The sequence below is a fragment of the Aedes aegypti genome, chromosome 3 (genome assembly GCF_002204515.2).
Source record: "Aedes aegypti strain LVP_AGWG chromosome 3, AaegL5.0 Primary Assembly, whole genome shotgun sequence".
NCBI classification, from domain to species: domain Eukaryota; kingdom Metazoa; phylum Arthropoda; class Insecta; order Diptera; family Culicidae; genus Aedes; species Aedes aegypti.
The window spans coordinates 13,564,476-13,582,959 of NC_035109.1; the positions used below are offsets into that span (position 1 = coordinate 13,564,476).

At 39.8% G+C, this 18,484-nt stretch overlaps 1 protein-coding gene across 1 annotated transcript; it reads left to right on the forward strand.

The window, feature by feature from the left end:
- The first annotated feature begins 2,721 nt into the window (after positions 1 to 2,721).
- Positions 2,722 to 3,450, forward strand: LOC110679717. Its single transcript, XM_021855399.1, has one exon. It carries the CDS (start codon positions 2,722 to 2,724, stop codon positions 3,448 to 3,450), a length of 729 nt encoding a protein of 242 aa, XP_021711091.1.
- The last annotated feature ends 15,034 nt before the right edge of the window (positions 3,451 to 18,484 follow it).

Genomic DNA, 18,484 nt, shown 5'->3' on the forward strand with positions numbered 1-18,484 from the left:
TAGGGGTTAGTAAATTGAATCGGTTCGTAAACGAGGTTTTACCTAAGGATCTGTAATTACGGCAAACTTCAATGGGCTGGTCATTTACTGCGAATGTCGGAAAAAAAATATGTGAAAATTATATTCATTAGCAAATAAGAAGGCAAATTCCGGCGAACAATATGTGGAGAAGAAATTTTCTTCCATTACTTACCAGCAAGAAAAATGTCTTTTCTTTCATATAATAAACGCTAGAATCCTATTTCTTCAGAAGTACTCATTGATTCGAGTGATGCGCTCTTCCATCAGTGAGGTCAATGCACATTTAACAAACCACCTCTTATTAAAAACAAAGGATCACTAGTTTCAGTCGTCTTTGTCCGTAAATTAATCAAATGCAAGTTACGTTCTTCAGAAAGAGCTTTCCACGATGTGCTCGTTAAAATCGACTCAGTCAACCACTCCTACGGACCCAACAAGAACCAGATACCTTCTCTCGTCGTCGTTGCTGAGATGTTTTAATGAGCTCAGATATTATGTTACCGTAACAACCGGGTTGAAGAATCTTTCCCTCCCCCTATCGCAGGAACACCATATGTAAATCCGAATAGAGTTGTTCATTAAACAACAGATCTACTGAGTTCAACAACCAGATGACGAGAGAGAGAGGGAAAGGCAAAGCGTTGTTCATTGCTTGACTTCCAGAGGCAGACCCGAAAAAGTTGAGCAGATGAAAATGTTAAATAATACAGGAGAACTCGCATCGGTAGCCGAATTTGCAAGCACCTAATGAAGAGGAACGGTTTTATCAAAAAGTAGTCCATAAAATAATTGGACATAAACTTTAGTTTAACCAATGTTATCAATAAAAAAAATCAAGAAAGCACTTCTAGGGTGAGCGCAATCCCAACGAATCACAAACGATTGAGATAAACCAAAAATCAAAAGAATCACGGAGCGGAGAGAGTCCGCTTTTAAATGGGAGACACCAAAGAACGCGCTCGCCACTCAATCACTGAATCCTTCCGCCGTGTGTGTTTCCAGTCGGTGAGCGCTCATCAGCTCTCAAATGAGAATGCCACTCATGTGGAATCGGAATGTAAATAATCATTCGCTACTGCAATCGGATGCCTTCGCCACACGGATTCGGCAGTGGATCATTCTTTTGCCGTTTTTGTCTAACTTGTCGCTCGGCAAACAAGTAGAAAGCACATTGGAAATTGAAGCACTCAGCTTGGTTGGAGAAATGGAAATTTTGATCTTGATTGCATGTGGAAGTGAGCGAGGGGAACGAAATAATCGAGTGAATGTTTCCCATGCTTGCTCGTCACGAACAAGCAACAGCAGATTTCTGCTCTCCCGAGGGCAACCTCAACATGTTGGAAGCGAATAAATCATCGAGTCAATCTCCACCGGAATCAACGAGTTTCGGTAAGATCCAGACGACAGCATTTGTTTCTATTCGTGGTACGCCCGTGTACGAGGACGTGTTCAAGGAGGACGGTAGGTAGCTGTACGATAAAGCGTAAATCAGGCTGCTTCTGCGGAAAATTGGAGTCATCCGCGTGATTTTATCTTCCAAAATACCGTCAAGATGCTAAAGAAGCTCTTCGTACGCCAAAAGTCCCTCTTCAATGTATGTTACCAGTGTCTTCGATAAGTCAAGAACGACGCCGACGATTTTTCTCCGAACGCTGCGTTGATCAACAAGCACTGTGAAGCGTTCCAGATCGAAAAGCTATCTTGCGACCAATTCAAGACGCTAAGGTTCGTATGGGGTCTCCCGTCATCGCGCGATTTGGACATCCGGATCAGGTTCACCGGGAAACTGGAAGCTGAAGAAAACCTGTCACCCGCCAACGGTGCCATCTTGGAGCTTGAAAACCTGCTTGAGGAGTGATACCGCATCATCAACCTCAAGCAGGACACGCAAATGATCGAGAAAGGTTATGGGGACAAGTCCAATGTCGACGCAAACACTAGGGATAAAAAAAAACTGGTGAAACAACCGCGTTGAGAAGACCCATTTTGAGTTCGCTGTCGAAAAGTGTTCATTTAAGACGCGAAAAGTGATTCTAAACGCAGAAAAACCAGCGGAAGTGTTGATTTTTGGTTCCACATAAACGGACTTATCGAGAATTCGAAGAACCAGAGTGCACGAGAGGAAGAATAGTCTGGCAGAGCAAAGTAGTGCGGAAAGCCACTCGGTTTTGGCCGCCGCCATATTGAAATTGCTGTAGAGGAAAGCAGGGCTAGAGTAGTCACGATTCAAAGTTTAAGTAGAAACAAGTTGAGAAAATAAAGATATAGGTCAACAGTAATTTAAGTTGAAAGTTAGCGAAAGCAACAGTAAGAGAAGAAAAATGATTCAGAAGCCATGAGTCAGATACAAACCAGGAAACAATACAAAATGAGGAGCGAAAGAGCAGCGAAACACAAGGAAAACCAACAAGAGAAAGGAAGTGGACGGAAAGCAGCACTGTAGAGATATACCAGGAAAGAAACAGAAAGGACGATGAGGAGTGGACCAGTGACACGGTGTTCCTCGAGCCATTTGACCTGGGAAAATCGACCAAGCAACACCCGGTGTGCATAGGGAAGGCGCTGAAAAGCGTCGGGGTGTAAAACTACACAAGCATCTCGGCAGTGGGAAAGTTTCGCTTCAAAGTCACCTTCCAATCGGCCCACGAAGCAAAGAAACTAGTAGAGGTAAACTTGAAGGAGGAAAACTTAAAATGCTACATGCCAGTCACCCTCAAATCGACTGTTGGGCTGATAAAAGGAACACCGAAATCATACACCGAGGAGGAATTAAAAGAAAACCTGGCGACGGACGTCATTATACTCAAGGTTGAGAGGATGCGGACTATGGACTTGAACAGAAACCTCAAGGATACGGAGATCGTGAAAATCGTGTGCAAGGCGAAAGACCTTCCAGCGAATGTGGAGCTCTATGGATGCTTCTTCAAGGTCGAGTTGTATCTGTTCCCAATAAAACAGTGCAAAAATTGCTGGGCCTTCGGACATCGCAAGGAAAAATGCTGGAGAACGACAAAATGCAGAGAATGCGGAGAAAACCATGCAGGTGGAAGCTGCAAAAGGAAGAGTTGCATTAACTGCGGAGGATCTCACGATCCAACCGACAGACAGTGCCCCGAGAAAAAAAAGCAGATCCAAATCAACCTAACAATGCAGCAGGAAAAGATGACGTACAGAGAGGCCCGCGCGAAGTGGAACGAGCAAAACCAGTACAAATTGCTATCGAATGAGGAGGAATTCCCGGACATCACCCCGACTCTGCACAAGCGAAACCCGACCAGCACCCAATACAAAACGATCAGGGGAACAACAAAAAAGCCGGATCATCAACTTTTGCCATCAGCACCGCAGACGAAAGTATCGTACGCTGACAAAGTAAAGGAAAAGGCCCAAAGCCAGTTTGTGGAAAACTCCCACAAAACCAACGACTAGGAAAAAACGATGACGGAGATCAAGCAGTTTTGGAGAAATCCGAACTTAGTCAGAAAGCTGATGAAACTTCAGTCAGCAATATACACTGATGTAGCAGTGCATGCAGCAGCAAAAATAAACTACGAGGGAACGCTGATCCATATCAGTACAACCATAAACCAAATCTTGGATGAATTCACGGAAGAACTGGAGAGATACGCAGAGAACACCGTAAGAGAAGCAGAAGAGCCAATTCCAAACATCTTGCAAGTAAATATACAGTCACTCAGGCCGCTAGACACGAGAGAGGAGTTGACAGTATACCTAAAACGAGAGGAAATCAAAATAGCCAGTCTTCAAGAAACATGGATTAAACCCGAAGAAGACTACAAAATAAAAGGATACAAAATGGTAAAAAAAATGCAGAGCGGAAGTACGGCGGAGTAGCCCTAATCATCAGAGAAGACGTAGCATTCTAAGAAGTAAATCTACCTGATCTCCAGCCAATTGAAGCAGTAACGATCAAAACCAAAAAAATGCGAATAAACTTCACGGTAATTTCTATTTACATTCCACCGGACTACAAATTGTTGAAAGAAGAACTTGCTCGAATGAAAGAGCTATTCAATTGCGTCGAAAGGATGGACACGCACGTGATAGTGTCCGGGGACTTCAATGCAAGACATCCTTCATGGGAGCCCGATAGCCACCCTTGTCCGAAGGGAAAGCTTATAGCAGAGGAGCTTTTGACGTCCCGACTCGTAATGATGAATGACGGAACGCCAACAACCATCCCACGAATAAACAGCGATCCAACGGCTATTGACCTGCCCATGGCCTCGGGGGATCTAGCCGGTATGATGGAATGGTAGGTAGAGGAAGAGGAGTTTGGAAGCTCACACTTATGCATAGTAATGAGTATAACTACGGAAGCTCCAGTTATCAAGGAAAAACGTAAAAAGGTCAACGTGAGAAAAGCTATCGACTACCTGAACTGCATCCAACCGCAATTCCTCTACGATCCGGAGGAAATGCAAGATATATTTGAGGAGAATATCGAAAAAGCAAGCTACACGATAGTCAACAAAAAAGCAAACTACCTCAAGCGCTGGTGGAATCAGGAGATACAAGAGGCGTACGACAGCAAGAGACTTCATCTGCGTAACTACAACAGGGACAATAGTCTGCATAATCAGTTGAAATTTCAAAAGGCAAGGGCCGTCTTCAAGAGAATAGTGCGGAAGGCGAAAAGAAAACACGACTTTGAAATGAAGGAGAATATCAACGAATCCACCCCGGCCAAACAAATATGGAATATCATCAGAGGACTAGACACAAGCCTAACAGGAAACAAGAAAGGAGCCGACGCACACCCACCAAAGGAAATTGCGGAGAAATTCGTAGCAGCAAACTATAAACCAATTTCCTCAGCACTGTACAGTTTAGGAAAGAACATCAACACGGATGACGACCTAGGAAAACCGCTGGAAGTAGCAGAGTTCATGCAAATACTAAAGAGCAAGAAGGATTACTCAGCGGCCGGAATCGACAACATATCATACCGAATCCTGAAGCAGCTAAAATTGGACATATTAGTCGAGATCTGTAACCAGCTTAAGGTGAAAATGCATCGAAGCCAAACCTCGAATTTTCAAGAGCACAAATCTAAAGAACCTGACAACCGTTCGTGCTGAAAATCTAATCGATTGGTCACCACCAGCGAGTGATCAGTGAGTAGCAATTTTAACACAAACGGTTGTCTGGTTCTCTAGATTTGTGCTCTTGAAAATTCGAGGTTTGGCTTCGATGCATCTTCACGTTAATCGAGTATGGAGGAGCAAAAGTATCCCAGAAAGATGGAGGAGGAACAAGCTAGTGTTGATACAAAAACCTAACAAAGACCCGGACGACATAAACTCCAAAATAGGCATTGTGCTTATGAATGTATTCCTGAAGATTATCAATACAATTGTCAAGGACCGGATGTACCAATACTCAGAAGAAAATGACTTTTTCCCGGAATTATCTTTTGGATTCAGAAAAGACCACTCCGCCATAAGCTGTGTCAATTATGTAGTTAATTCGGTAAAAGAGGCGAAACAATAAAAAAAAAACAGAGTTTGGCGATCTTTCTGGACCTGGACAAAGCGTTCGACTCGGTGGACTGCCAGAAATTACTAGGAACGCTGGTACAAAAAGCGATACCATCGAAAGTAACGGAATGGATCTACGAATATCTACGGGAACGACAAATCAACATCCAATCTCCAGAAGGAACGGTAGCGATCACTACGAACACTGGACTTCCTCAAGGACGTCCACTTTCCCTGTTGCTTTTCAACATTTACACGGCGAGTCTACACGAGCTAGAAGAAGATGGAGTGGTCCTTGTCCAGTTCGCGGACAACTTCACAATCCTAGTTTTCGGGGAAGAACACGAGATAGTCGGTAAAGCCAACCGTTACCTAGCAAAGCTGAATACAAGGTTAACAAACATGAACCTAAAAATAAATCCGAGAAAATGTGCAGCCATTAACTTCAGCAAAATAAAAGACACGAACGTTATACTAAAAATGCGCGAAGAAAGGATAGAAATAGTAAATACACACAAGTATCTGGGATACACGATAGACCGAGGCTTCAAACACAGAAAACACATAGAGGAGGTAGTAACAAAGGCAGAAAAAAGCATTAACATGCTTAAGATGATCAGCAACAGTAGAAGCCCAGCAGATCCGGAAACCATGATCAAAATAGGGAACGCCCTGATCAGGTCCAAGATAGAGTACGGAGCAGTAATCTACGGCACAGCAGCCAAATCGAACAAGAAAAAGGTAGAAACGATACAAAACGCATTCATCAGAGTAGCCATGCGATATTTGAAAAGTACACCGGTGAACGTAATGCAAGCAGACGCAGGACAACTACCGATGGACCTGAGACTAGAGTGGCTAGCACTGAAGGAAACTCTGAAGGTAAAACAGAGTAAAAATCCCAATCGCAAGTTCATTGACAAGCAACCGAGGCAACGGCTCCTATCTATCAGTACTAGCATGCGAACACAAAGTAATTATGAACCAGCTACGCACAAACACGGCAGATCTAGAACAAGAGCTGCGAAAGGTTCAGAATTGCTCATTCGCAGTGAAAACTTCCCTGCCAGGAATAGACTCGAAAAAAACGAATATAAGCCCGGAGTAATGGAAGGCAGCAGCAAACCAGCTTCAGAATACCAAGTACGCTAACAGTAACAAGCTGTTCACAGACGCTTCAAAGAACACGCACGGAACAGCAATAGCGGCAGTAGATGGGACAGACAACACATTTAGCGCCGAGAAGATCAACAGCAACACGAGTATCACCAACGCAGAACTCAGAGCGATTGCAGAGGCGCTCAAAATCGTAACACAGAAGGGATACCTTCGAGCAGTCATCATAACAGATTCGAAAAGTGCCTGTGAATGCCTCAAAAACAAGGAAAAAAGTAGAACGAACCACATAGTTAGAAACATATCGCTACAGATAGAATCGCTGAAAAGGAAGGGAGTACAGGTGACGATCCAATGGATGCCCAGTCACGTAGTGATCCAGGGAAACGAGACAGCGGACAAGATAACAGTACAAGCCACAGAAAATAGCGAGATTAAGGACCAAGAAGTCCAGGGATCACTAACGTTAGGTGACGCAGTAATCCTAGCTAATAAAACCATTTGGCAAAAATGGACCAGGATATATCAAGAAATATCAACAACAAAAGGAGCCAAACACTTCGAGTTTGCTAAGGAACCTATGAACAGACCGTGGTGCAAAGGACTTCAAATGACGACAGAAGAAAAAATAGTGTTGAGCCGCATAAGATCAAATCACTGCATGACGAAGGATAGAAGATTCAAGTAGAGATGGGAGGATAACGAATTGTGCGACTTGTGCGACGAAGTAGAGGACCTAGAGCACACATTATATCATTGCATCAGATGACTCAACACCAGAGCGAAGGCAAAAGTGTTAGAGAACAGAAAACCCATAGCCAGAATATTTAAAGACCATACGATTGATGAGTTGAAAAGCATTGTGCAATCCCTTAAAGACATTAACGTTAAGCTGTAAAACGGAATAAAAAACCTAGCAACATAGGGTACTTCCACCCTTAATCAACATCAAAAACAACAATTCATAAACGCAAAGTGACAACAAAAGACAAGATGGACCAACCCATGGTCTAAGCCTGAGCAACAGACAAAAAAAAAACACTAAGGATCGTGCTTCCACCCGGAAGGAGACCAAACCAGATGCACATTGCTTGTTCTACGTGGATCTAGATTTCATCAAGGAGTGCCCCTACCAATCACATACCTGTGCGCAATGCAAGCAGAAAGGATCGTGAAGTTAAAGGATATCTCGGTTAAGCGAGTCGACCAAACAAAAAAACAGCGGAAGAATGCAAAGATCAAGATCGACGGTTCAACAGCAACGTCTTAGCTCCAACGACGAAGCAACGATTGAGCTTCCGACATCACCATCACGGAATTCGTTGACGTAAGTGCATCTGGTGATACCATCGACACCGTTAGTGAGTTCAACACCGAAATCACCATCAAAGAAGTGACAAGAGCAGACCGCATTTTCATCACGAGGAATCGGGATCTCTACGTTCTCGGAATCTAAACAATCGATCAGCTCGATCTTTGGTCAGTTCCATTCAGCTTACTAATCAACTCCGTCCAGCAAAACTCAAACGCAGCGATGTAGAAGCTTCAAGCCAAGTTTCCGGAAGTGTTCCAGCCCACATTCGAATGCTGCACCAAAGCGAAGGCCGCCCTCCCGGAAGTTAACGTTGAGTTGAAACGGTTTCAAGACAAAGGCAGTATCTCTCTAATCTAATTTTCCGATTGGGCTGTATCAATAGTCGTTATTTGCAAACCCGATGCCCCCGTACGCATATGTGGTGACTACTCCAAGGATCTCAACAACGCACTCGAGTCAGATCGGCATCCGGATGACATCTTTGCCGAACTGACCGGCTGCCGCTTTTTTCCTGCATCGGTCAATTGGATGTCTACCTCTGGGTCGAAATTGAAGAAGCATCTCGGGAACTACTCACCATCAACAATACAACAATATTGCTGCCAAATTACCCCCTTAGACTACTCTTGAATTGTGGGCTGGAGCTACGAAATCGTGGGACAGGATCCAGACTACGCTGGCTCAATAGATGGCTAGCCTTTTCGAAGTGGCCGGAAATCTTTAGGATCCGTTCACAACAAGTACAGCGACGTTGGAGATTCTGCAAGAAACCTTCGCAAAGTATGGCCACCACATATTCTTACGTCAAACCATTTTGTGAAGAAAATGTTTTACAGCATCTGACGACAGCCACAGCACCGTACCACCCACAGTTATGAGCATTTCCACAGTTATTAACTGAGAGCTTTCTTTGCCAAAGTTGCTATTTTCACATTCGTATATTGTGTGGCAGGTACGATGATACTCTATGCCCAGGGAAGTCAATGAAATTTCCTGTACGAAAAGATCCTGGACCGACCGGGAATCGAACCCAAACACCTTCAGCATGACTTTGCTTTGTAGCCGCAGACTCTAAGCGCTCGGCTAAGGAATGCCCCAGCAGTTCGTAGCTGATCTCCCTGAATGAAGGAGTGGGTTATGGTGCTCTTTGCAGCCATCGATGTTGCAACGAAAAATCAGCTTGTAGCCTGCCCCACCATGTTCATTCAGGCACAATTGGCACAACCTCTACTTGCGAACCGCTTCCCAACGTTCAGCGAATTGGAAACGATTGAACTTTTCGCAGCTACGGATTCGCAGCCTTCGTTCACTCTGCTTCGACGATAACTCAGCAATCCGCTATGCTTCACCGTACGCCGCTAAATCTCTTGCATCCTTCACGATACTCGAGAGAAAGTTTGGCAGTGTCCTCAGGGTCACCAGCTCTTCCTCCTGTACCGCGTTCACTTAAGCTCTGTTCCAGCGGGCAGCTTCTCGGTCAACACCGATTAACATCAGGTTCACAAAATGTGTATATCCCGGTAACTTCCAGGTGATCTGCAAGCTGCTGAACTAATACACCGCAATACGCCAGCCGATCTGCTTTCAGTCGCGCTGCGTTGCGGACTTACGATAGCAGCATGTTCAGCAGTGACGTCTCGCAGCTGCTGTTAAACATTGGTCACTCCTCCAGGTTGCTGGAAAACGTAGGCAAATTCCTGGACAGGGCAGACAATTATGCCTTCGTCGGCCCTTGTCAACATTCATTGGCTTCTCCATGTTTCTGACGCAACCTCCTTCAATTTTCTTCTTCGCAGCTCTCCTCTTCCTCCTCTACGCCTTCGACAAGATCTTCCTCCTGCTCGAAGCTCTCTTCCTCATCAATACTTTCTTCTTCGCAGCTTTCATTTTCTCCTGATGACTTTTCTTCTTCTTCGAAACTCTCTTCACTTTCCGATTCGTTTACTTCTACCAACTTCTGCATCGTCTTACCATGATTCTTCTTCTCCGTCTTGATAATCTCCAGATTCTGAATGGCATTTGGCAACTCCAAATTGTAGTAGGCTGAGATGAGGAATAATGTCACAGTAGGCTGAGAAAGTAAACGTACAATAAATGCCATTAATTTCACAGTACTAATCTGAACAGGTTATGTTCTCACATTATTACACGAATGACTTCTTCGCGAGCTTCTGGTAGGCTTTCGGCGTCGAATGTTTGCGATTAGAACTTTTAGAATCACTTGGGCTCACTTTTGCCGGATCTACTTTCCCAGGCTGTTTTTCCAGACTTTTCTTCCTCGAGCATTTTCCCTGGCTTACCTTTCTACGGTTTAATTGCCTTCAGCGACCGCTCCTTCAAACCCTCCGCTTCGTTGCTCTCCGTTGGCACTTCACTTCGCTTCAGCTTCAGTTGCTTCAGCCTTCCCTCTATCTCTGTCTGCATTTCAGCAAGCTTACATCATTCTATTCAATTCTATTGGGTAAATTAACGATGATCTTTCTATTTCTAGGGCATGATAATATTTTCCCCGACTCGCATCGCAGTTGGTCAGAGTTCGGTTGGATGGTTTTTGTTGCTGCAGCCGACTTTTCCGCAAGAGCCTTAGGCGTTGTTGTTTGAGGAGGAAGTGGATGAAGCGATGTCATTATCACCGGATTTTCGTCCTCATCTCTGTGGCTTCACAATAAGCTCATCCCCAGTGTTGTTTGCCATGAAATCAGATTCCTTCGCTTCTTGAGGTTAGCCTTGGCAAGTGATGGTGCTTTTTGCAGAGCCCATCTCCGGCAAAATGGTATTTTGCTTAGATAATGGAATTCACCACGATGATGCGATGAATGGATGGATGGCTTTTGCTGGCTCCCGGGAAGGTTCTAGTGCGCTTAGGAACCATTACCCGGCTGTAGAGAGAGGGAGAGCATGTAACCGTTTACCGCAGAACCACTATTGTTTCAAATACGATGAACATGATAATTGGGAAATGGTTCTGATGAAAGATGGAATGCGTTAACGAGTAGAGTTGATACGGAATGATCAAGTCAGCACTATTTGTATGTTATTGTTCCTTCGAAATGGTAATGAATGACTTTGTATAACTTATATAAGATATATGATATCTTTTGTGAAAGGGGCATTCAACTTCACATTGTTACAAAAATAGCGACAACTGTTGTTGGAGTTATTGAAACTTACAGAATTTCACTTTGCGTCGATGAATTTTTCGAGAACATAATTTAACCCTTATTTCTTTTAACGGCCGATTATTTTTACAACTGTCGAAAAAGGAATCGAAGTAGAACTCCATAATGGCTCAATGTCAGATGTGCTCGATTACATTTGACACTTAATAAATTAGATGTCACTTCTCAGCTCAATAGTTGTTAAGAGTATTTTCAGAGTAAATTCGCAAATCCGAATGGCAAACAAGCTATAGTGATTGAACATAATTGCCTGACAAACTTCATCGACGATGCTCATTTTTGATCCCCCTCACATTCTACAATTTGACAATGAGCCACGAACGAATGTGACAACGCATTTAAACCCTTTTGTGAATAGATAAAAAAAATGTTCATTCACCATCACAGTAGGAGCGAACAAGCGGAGTGAAAATCAAATAACAATAATCATTAGTGTCCAAATAATCAATTTAATCTTTATTGCTCAATGGCAATTGCTACTGACTGGGGTTTGATAGCATTTTTCCCTCTTTATCCCCACGCCGTCAATATGATTCCAGCTCAACTGTTTCATTTGGCTGAGTTTTTCCCACACAATTTTGTCGCCATTCCGGCTGGCAAGCGCCCGATTTCGCTCTCGGGGCTGATATGTGATAATTTGCTTAATTGATATCATTTCATTTATTGATGCCGTTGCTCACGACTGGGCGCAAGTGAGAAATTCATTTGGAGTTTTCCCATTTTTATACGATTCTGCTTGACTTTTCCCACCAATTTTCGATACAATTGTTACTCGAGTTGACTCGACCAACGGTTCGAACGAATGAAAAACAATAATTGCCAATTTATTCGACCAGGAGTCAATGATTTCTCCTTCGGAAAGGTAATGGCAACACCATCCGTGGAAAGTGAATAAACTCTGGATTATAACAATATACTCGACAACGAAAAAAGTGATTTTTTCTTCTTTTGTTGGCATGCCACACCGCGCAAAAAAAAATGCCCAAGGTTCTGTGACAGCTGTTTAAAGGATTCTTCTTTCGTTTTTGATCATTATCATCTTTCATCTTTCATCTTTCATCTTTCATCTTTCATCTTTCATCTTTCATCTTTCATCTTTCATCTTTCATCTTTCATCTTTCATCTTTCATCTTTCATCTTTCATCTTTCATCTTTCATCTTTCATCTTTCATCTTTCATCTTTCATCTTTCATCTTTCATCTTTCATCTTTCATCTTTCATCTTTCATCTTCATCTTTCATCTTTCATCTTTCATCTTTCATCTTTCATCTTTCATCTTTCATCTTTCATCTTTCATCTTTCATCTTTCATCTTTCATCTTTCATCTTTCATCTTTCATCTTTCATCTTTCATCTTTCATCTTTCATCTTTCATCTTTCATCTTTCATCTTTCATCTTTCATCTTTCATCTTTCATCTTTCATCTTTCATCTTTCATCTTTCATCTTTCATCTTTCATCTTTCATCTTTCATCTTTCATCTTTCATCTTTCATCTTTCATCTTTCATCTTTCATCTTTCATCTTTCATCTTTCATCTTTCATCTTTCATCTTTCATCTTTCATCTTTCATCTTTCATCTTTCATCTTTCATCTTTCATCTTTCATCTTTCATCTTTCATCTTTCATCTTTCATCTTTCATCTTTCATCTTTCATCTTTCATCTTTCATCTTTCATCTTTCATCTTTCATCTTTCATCTTTCATCTTTCTTTCATCTTTCATCTTTCATCTTTCATCTTTCATCTTTCATCTTTCATCTTTCATCTTTCATCTTTCATCTTTCATCTTTCATCTTTCATCTTTCATCTTTCATCTTTCATCTTTCATCTTTCATCTTTCATCTTTCATCTTTCATCTTTCATCTTTCATCTTTCATCTTTCATCTTTCATCTTCATCTTTCATCTTTCATCTTTCATCTTTCATCTTTCATCTTTCATCTTTCATCTTTCATCTTTCATCTTTCATCTTTCATCTTTCATCTTTCATCTTTCATCTTTCATCTTTCATCTTTCATCTTTCATCTTTCATCTTTCATCTTTCATCTTTCATCTTTCATCTTTCATCTTTCATCTTTCATCTTTCATCTTTCATCTTTCATCTTTCATCTTTCATCTTTCATCTTTCATCTTTCATCTTTCATCTTTCATCTTTCATCTTTCATCTTTCATCTTTCATCTTTCATCTTTCATCTTTCATCTTTCATCTTTCATCTTTCATCTTTCATCTTTCATCTTTCATCTTTCATCTTTCATCTTTCATCTTTCATCTTTCATCTTTCATCTTTCATCTTTCATCTTTCATCTTTCATCTTTCATCTTTCATCTTTCATCTTTCATCTTTCATCTTTCATCTTTCATCTTTCATCTTTCATCTTTCATCTTTCATCTTTCATCTTTCATCTTTCATCTTTCATCTTTCATCTTTCATCTTTCATCTTTCATCTTTCATCTTCATCTTTCATCTTTCATCTTTCATCTTTCATCTTTCATCTTTCATCTTTCATCTTTCATCTTTCATCTTTCATCTTTCATCTTTCATCTTTCATCTTTCATCTTTCATCTTTCATCTTTCATCTTTCATCTTTCATCTTTCATCTTTCATCTTTCATCTTTCATCTTTCATCTTTCATCTTTCATCTTTCATCTTTCATCTTTCATCTTTCATCTTTCATCTTTCATCTTTCATCTTTCATCTTTCATCTTTCATCTTTCATCTTTCATCTTTCATCTTTCATCTTTCATCTTTCATCTTTCATCTTTCATCTTTCATCTTTCATCTTTCATCTTTCATCTTTCATCTTTCATCTTTCATCTTTCATCTTTCATCTTTCATCTTTCATCTTTCATCTTTCATCTTTCATCTTTCATCTTTCATCTTTCATCTTTCATCTTTCATTTCATCTTTCATCTTTCATCTTTCATCTTTCATCTTTCATCTTTCATCTTTCATCTTTCATCTTTCATCTTTCATCTTTCATCTTCATCTTTCATCTTTCATCTTTCATCTTTCATCTTTCATCTTTCATCTTTCATCTTTCATCTTCATCTTTCATCTTTCATCTTTCATCTTTCATCTTCATCTTTCATCTTTCATCTTTCATCTTTCATCTTTCATCTTTCATCTTTCATCTTCATCTTTCATCTTTCATCTTTCATCTTTCATCTTTCATCTTTCATCTTTCATCTTTCATCTTTCATCTTTCATCTTTCATCTTTCATCTTTCATCTTTCATCTTTCATCTTTCATCTTTCATCTTTCATCTTTCATCTTTCATCTTTCATCTTTCATCCTTTCATCTTTCATCTTTCATCTTTCATCTTTCATCTTTCATCTTTCATCTTTCATTTTCATCTTTCATCTTTCATCTTTCATCTTTCATCTTTCATCTTTCATCTTTCATCTTTCATCTTTCATCTTTCATCTTTCATCTTTCATCTTTCATCTTTCATCTTTCATCTTTCATCTTTCATCTTTCATCTTTCATCTTTCATCTTTCATCTTTCATCTTTCATCTTTCATCTTTCATCTTTCATCTTTCATCTTTCATCTTTCATCTTTCATCTTTCATCTTTCATCTTTCATCTTTCATCTTTCATCTTTCATCTTTCATCTTTCATCTTTCATCTTTCATCTTTCATCTTTCATCTTTCATCTTTCATCTTTCATCTTTCATCTTTCATCTTTCATCTTTCATCTTTCATCTTTCATCTTTCATCTTTCATCTTTCATCTTTCATCTTTCATCTTTCATCTTTCATCTTTCATCTTTCATCTTTCATCTTTCATCTTTCATCTTTCATCTTTCATCTTTCATCTTTCATCTTTCATCTTTCATCTTTCATCTTTCATCTTTCATCTTTCATCTTTCATCTTTCATCTTTCATCTTTCATCTTTCATCTTTCATCTTTCATCTTTCATCTTTCATCTTTCATCTTTCATCTTTCTTTTCATCTTTCATCTTTCATCTTTCATTTCTTTCATCTTTCATCTTTCATCTTTCATCTTTCATCTTTCATCTTTCATCTTTCAATCTTTCATCTTTCATCTTTCATCTTTCATCTTTCATCTTTCATCTTTCATCTTTCGTCTTTCATCTTTCATCTTTCATCTTTCATCTTTCATCTTTCATCTTTCATCTTCCCTTTCATCTTTCATCTTCATCTTTCATCCTTTCATCTTTCATCTTTCATCTTTCATCTTTCATCTTTCATCTTTCATCTTCATTCATCTTTCATCTTTCATCTTTCATCTTTCATCTTTCATCTTTCATCTTTCATCTTTCATCTTTCATCTTTCATCTTTCATCTTTCATCTTTCATCTTTCATCTTTCATCTTTCATCTTTCATCTTTCATCTTTCATCTTTCATCTTCATCTTTTCATCTTTCATCTTCATTCATCTTTCATCTTTCATCTTTCATCTTTCGTCTTTCGTCTTTCGTCTTTCATCTTTCATCTTTCATCTTTCATCTTTCATCTTTCATCTTTCATCTTTCATCTTTCATCTTTCATCTTTCATCTTTCATCTTTCATCTTTCATCTTTCATCTTTCATCTTTCATCTTTCATCTTTCATCTCTCATTTTCCAAAGAATTCTTCCAAAATACGAGTAGTGTTCTTTAGAAGTTTCATAAAATATTTGGAATTCTGTTTGGAGCATTGTATTGAGCTACGCGATGAAAGATCTAAATTAACAGTTTGTCAAGAAAGTCGATATATGTCTGCTGGTCATTCTGAAAGAAATTTACTGCTACATTTCAAACGTTTCACTAGAAATCCAGCAATCGTCTCACATTAACGACAGCAGGAAAGTGTTTACTCCTCCAGAACTTTCTGCCTTCTGCATGTCTGCGGTATCAAAATATCATGCTGCACTAAGATAATTACTTACAAAATAATCCTTTATTACTTTTATTTTTTATCCTTACGTAATTTTTATTTTTTTAATATATAATTTCCCATATTTTACGCTTAAAATGTTTCCATTTACGGAGCAACTACGGCAAATAATGAAGGAGGATTCAAGCGTATCATCAAACTGTGACATGCTTTACATGATTTACGAATTGATATGTCAGAGCATTTTTTAGCATCAAACATCAAACTGATGATGTTCATTTATACATTCCGGGATTGCAATAATTAATTCAATATAATCAGATTAACGTTTGATTCGCCCGAACAAACATCAAATAAACAGCATCCTTTAATCTTCTAAATACGCAATCCTGTGCATCAGTTGACTGGCACACACTAAAAGGCAAAACCTAATGCGATAAAACCAACGTGCGTATGTTCAGTTGGAATGTTCCCTTTTTCTCCGAATGTCATTTTCCCTAAATTACCCTTTACCTCGAATGGCATTTCCCCAAATAACTCATTTCTTCCATGATGCAGTTCTAAAAGGTGCAAGAATAGTCCTCAACATTCAACATTCGAATATTCTCGTTTCAACATATATGTGAACAACTATCGAAAAACTGACCATTACGTATACTTTGAAATTGAATTAAATGGTCAAACTAAAATGAAATTTGCGAAAAAGTCACACGTCTTCTCGGAGATAATCGAACTCACGACTTCCAATCCGGTTTGTTCATCACCTTGAAATTCGGTAAGTCATGATAATTATGAGTGTCGAGAACTTTTCGGAGAAATGGGCTATTCGGGGAAACGTGATTCGGAGACAAGAAAGACAACCAGTCAGTTCGCATGAGAAGAGCGCTCGCCTCCTGTTTGATGCCCAAGTGCTTCCGAATGAAATCCCACATTCGTTCGGGTTGACTTTGTAGTTTCCGAATGTGCGCTGCTCTGGTCGGTCCACTTCGGCGATGGATCTCACTTCGGTAAATGAATTAAAGTTCTCCCACGCACCAAAGCCCTTCCGAGTCAGTCGTCCAAGGCCTTGATGAACGGAGGCAACAATGAGTGGTCCAGGAAATGGTGCTCTGCGCAGCACTAGTGAGGGTGCCCTTTTCTGATATCAAAGAATAATGAACTAATTAACCATTATCCTATTATGTAATTACCAATTAGCAGCAGCCAGCAGTAGCGGTTGTGGCGGGTTGAGTAATGGAAAGTGAGAGAGTGAGTGCGTGCATTTGCGATGCTGTTTTCTACCAGGTCTAGAGAACGCGATGTTGGAGTGGCTTTGCAACATTGTGAAGAAGTGAATTATTTCATTTTGTTCCATCTTTTATTCGGTGAGATCCGAAAGATGGCTGGTAGGTTGTAGACGCATTTGCTTTCATTTTGTAGGAAATATTAACTTTTACACTATTTAATTTTTACACTATTGGGCTCAAAAACACATGTTCCGTCAAGTTTTGAGTTCAAACAATGTTTTACACCGAATAAAACAAATATATTCTATCAAGTTTGGGTTAAAACACTTTCTAGAGTTATTTAAGAACTTTGTTGAGCCTAGGTTTTCAGATTAGCAAACTTAACCAGTCATTTTTTGACGATAAATCAACAAGGTTTACCCTTATGTGGTTTCATATAATTCTGGGTAAACATGTTGTACAAGAACTTTGTAACCAGTGATTTTACATAAATTTATGAATAAGTGTGATACCGTACGCCCCCGTTAATTTGAACGGTACCTCATGCAAACCATAGGGGTTCATTTTAATTTGAACATCTAGTCACCTTAGAAACGTGTATCTGGTTACCTCTTTTTCTGTTTTGTTTTAATTCTGCATACCGTTCCATAAGCTAAATGGCGTTTGAACCATATATAATCTGAACGATGAGCAAATTAGCGGGGATACAAATTAAAAAGTGTTCAGATTGAATGTGGTCAAACCAACGGGTTCACCCGGTATAACAATTACGAACTATTTATTCTTGACACAAGAGAGACAAAGGTTCGCCCCTTGCGACTGATCAGGACGATGATCCTACACTTAGGGTTGTCGCAAATTAATCGATTATTTCGATTAATCGATTAATCGACACACTAATCGATTAATTTTTCATCGATAACTGATTCACTTAATAATCGAGATAATCGATTAATTGACTTCGATTATTCGACGATTTATCCAAAATTTAAACTACGGAGATGTTTTCCTGTAAAACACTGTGTTGTGTAAAGCTAAATATGCTGTTTCACTCAAGAAAAGTAAAGAAATTTCTTTACTGAATTGGTCAAGAAATTTCCTCTAGAGAGTCCCATTTGGAATGTCATTTCTTCTCAACTGCGTACTGCGACCAGAGAAATGTAATTTCCTGGTCATTTCTGGGAAGAAATTCTTCTCGCATCAAGATAGGCGATTCCTTTTCTTGTCAGTAGCAAACCAGCAAAACAGTTTTTCAAGATCATCGGTGTGAAATCGATAAATACAGTCC

Coding starts and splice junctions, on each gene's coding strand:
- LOC110679717 (XM_021855399.1), top strand. CDS start 2,722: ATGCCAGTCACCCTCAAATCGACTGTTGGGCTGATAAAAGGAACACCG.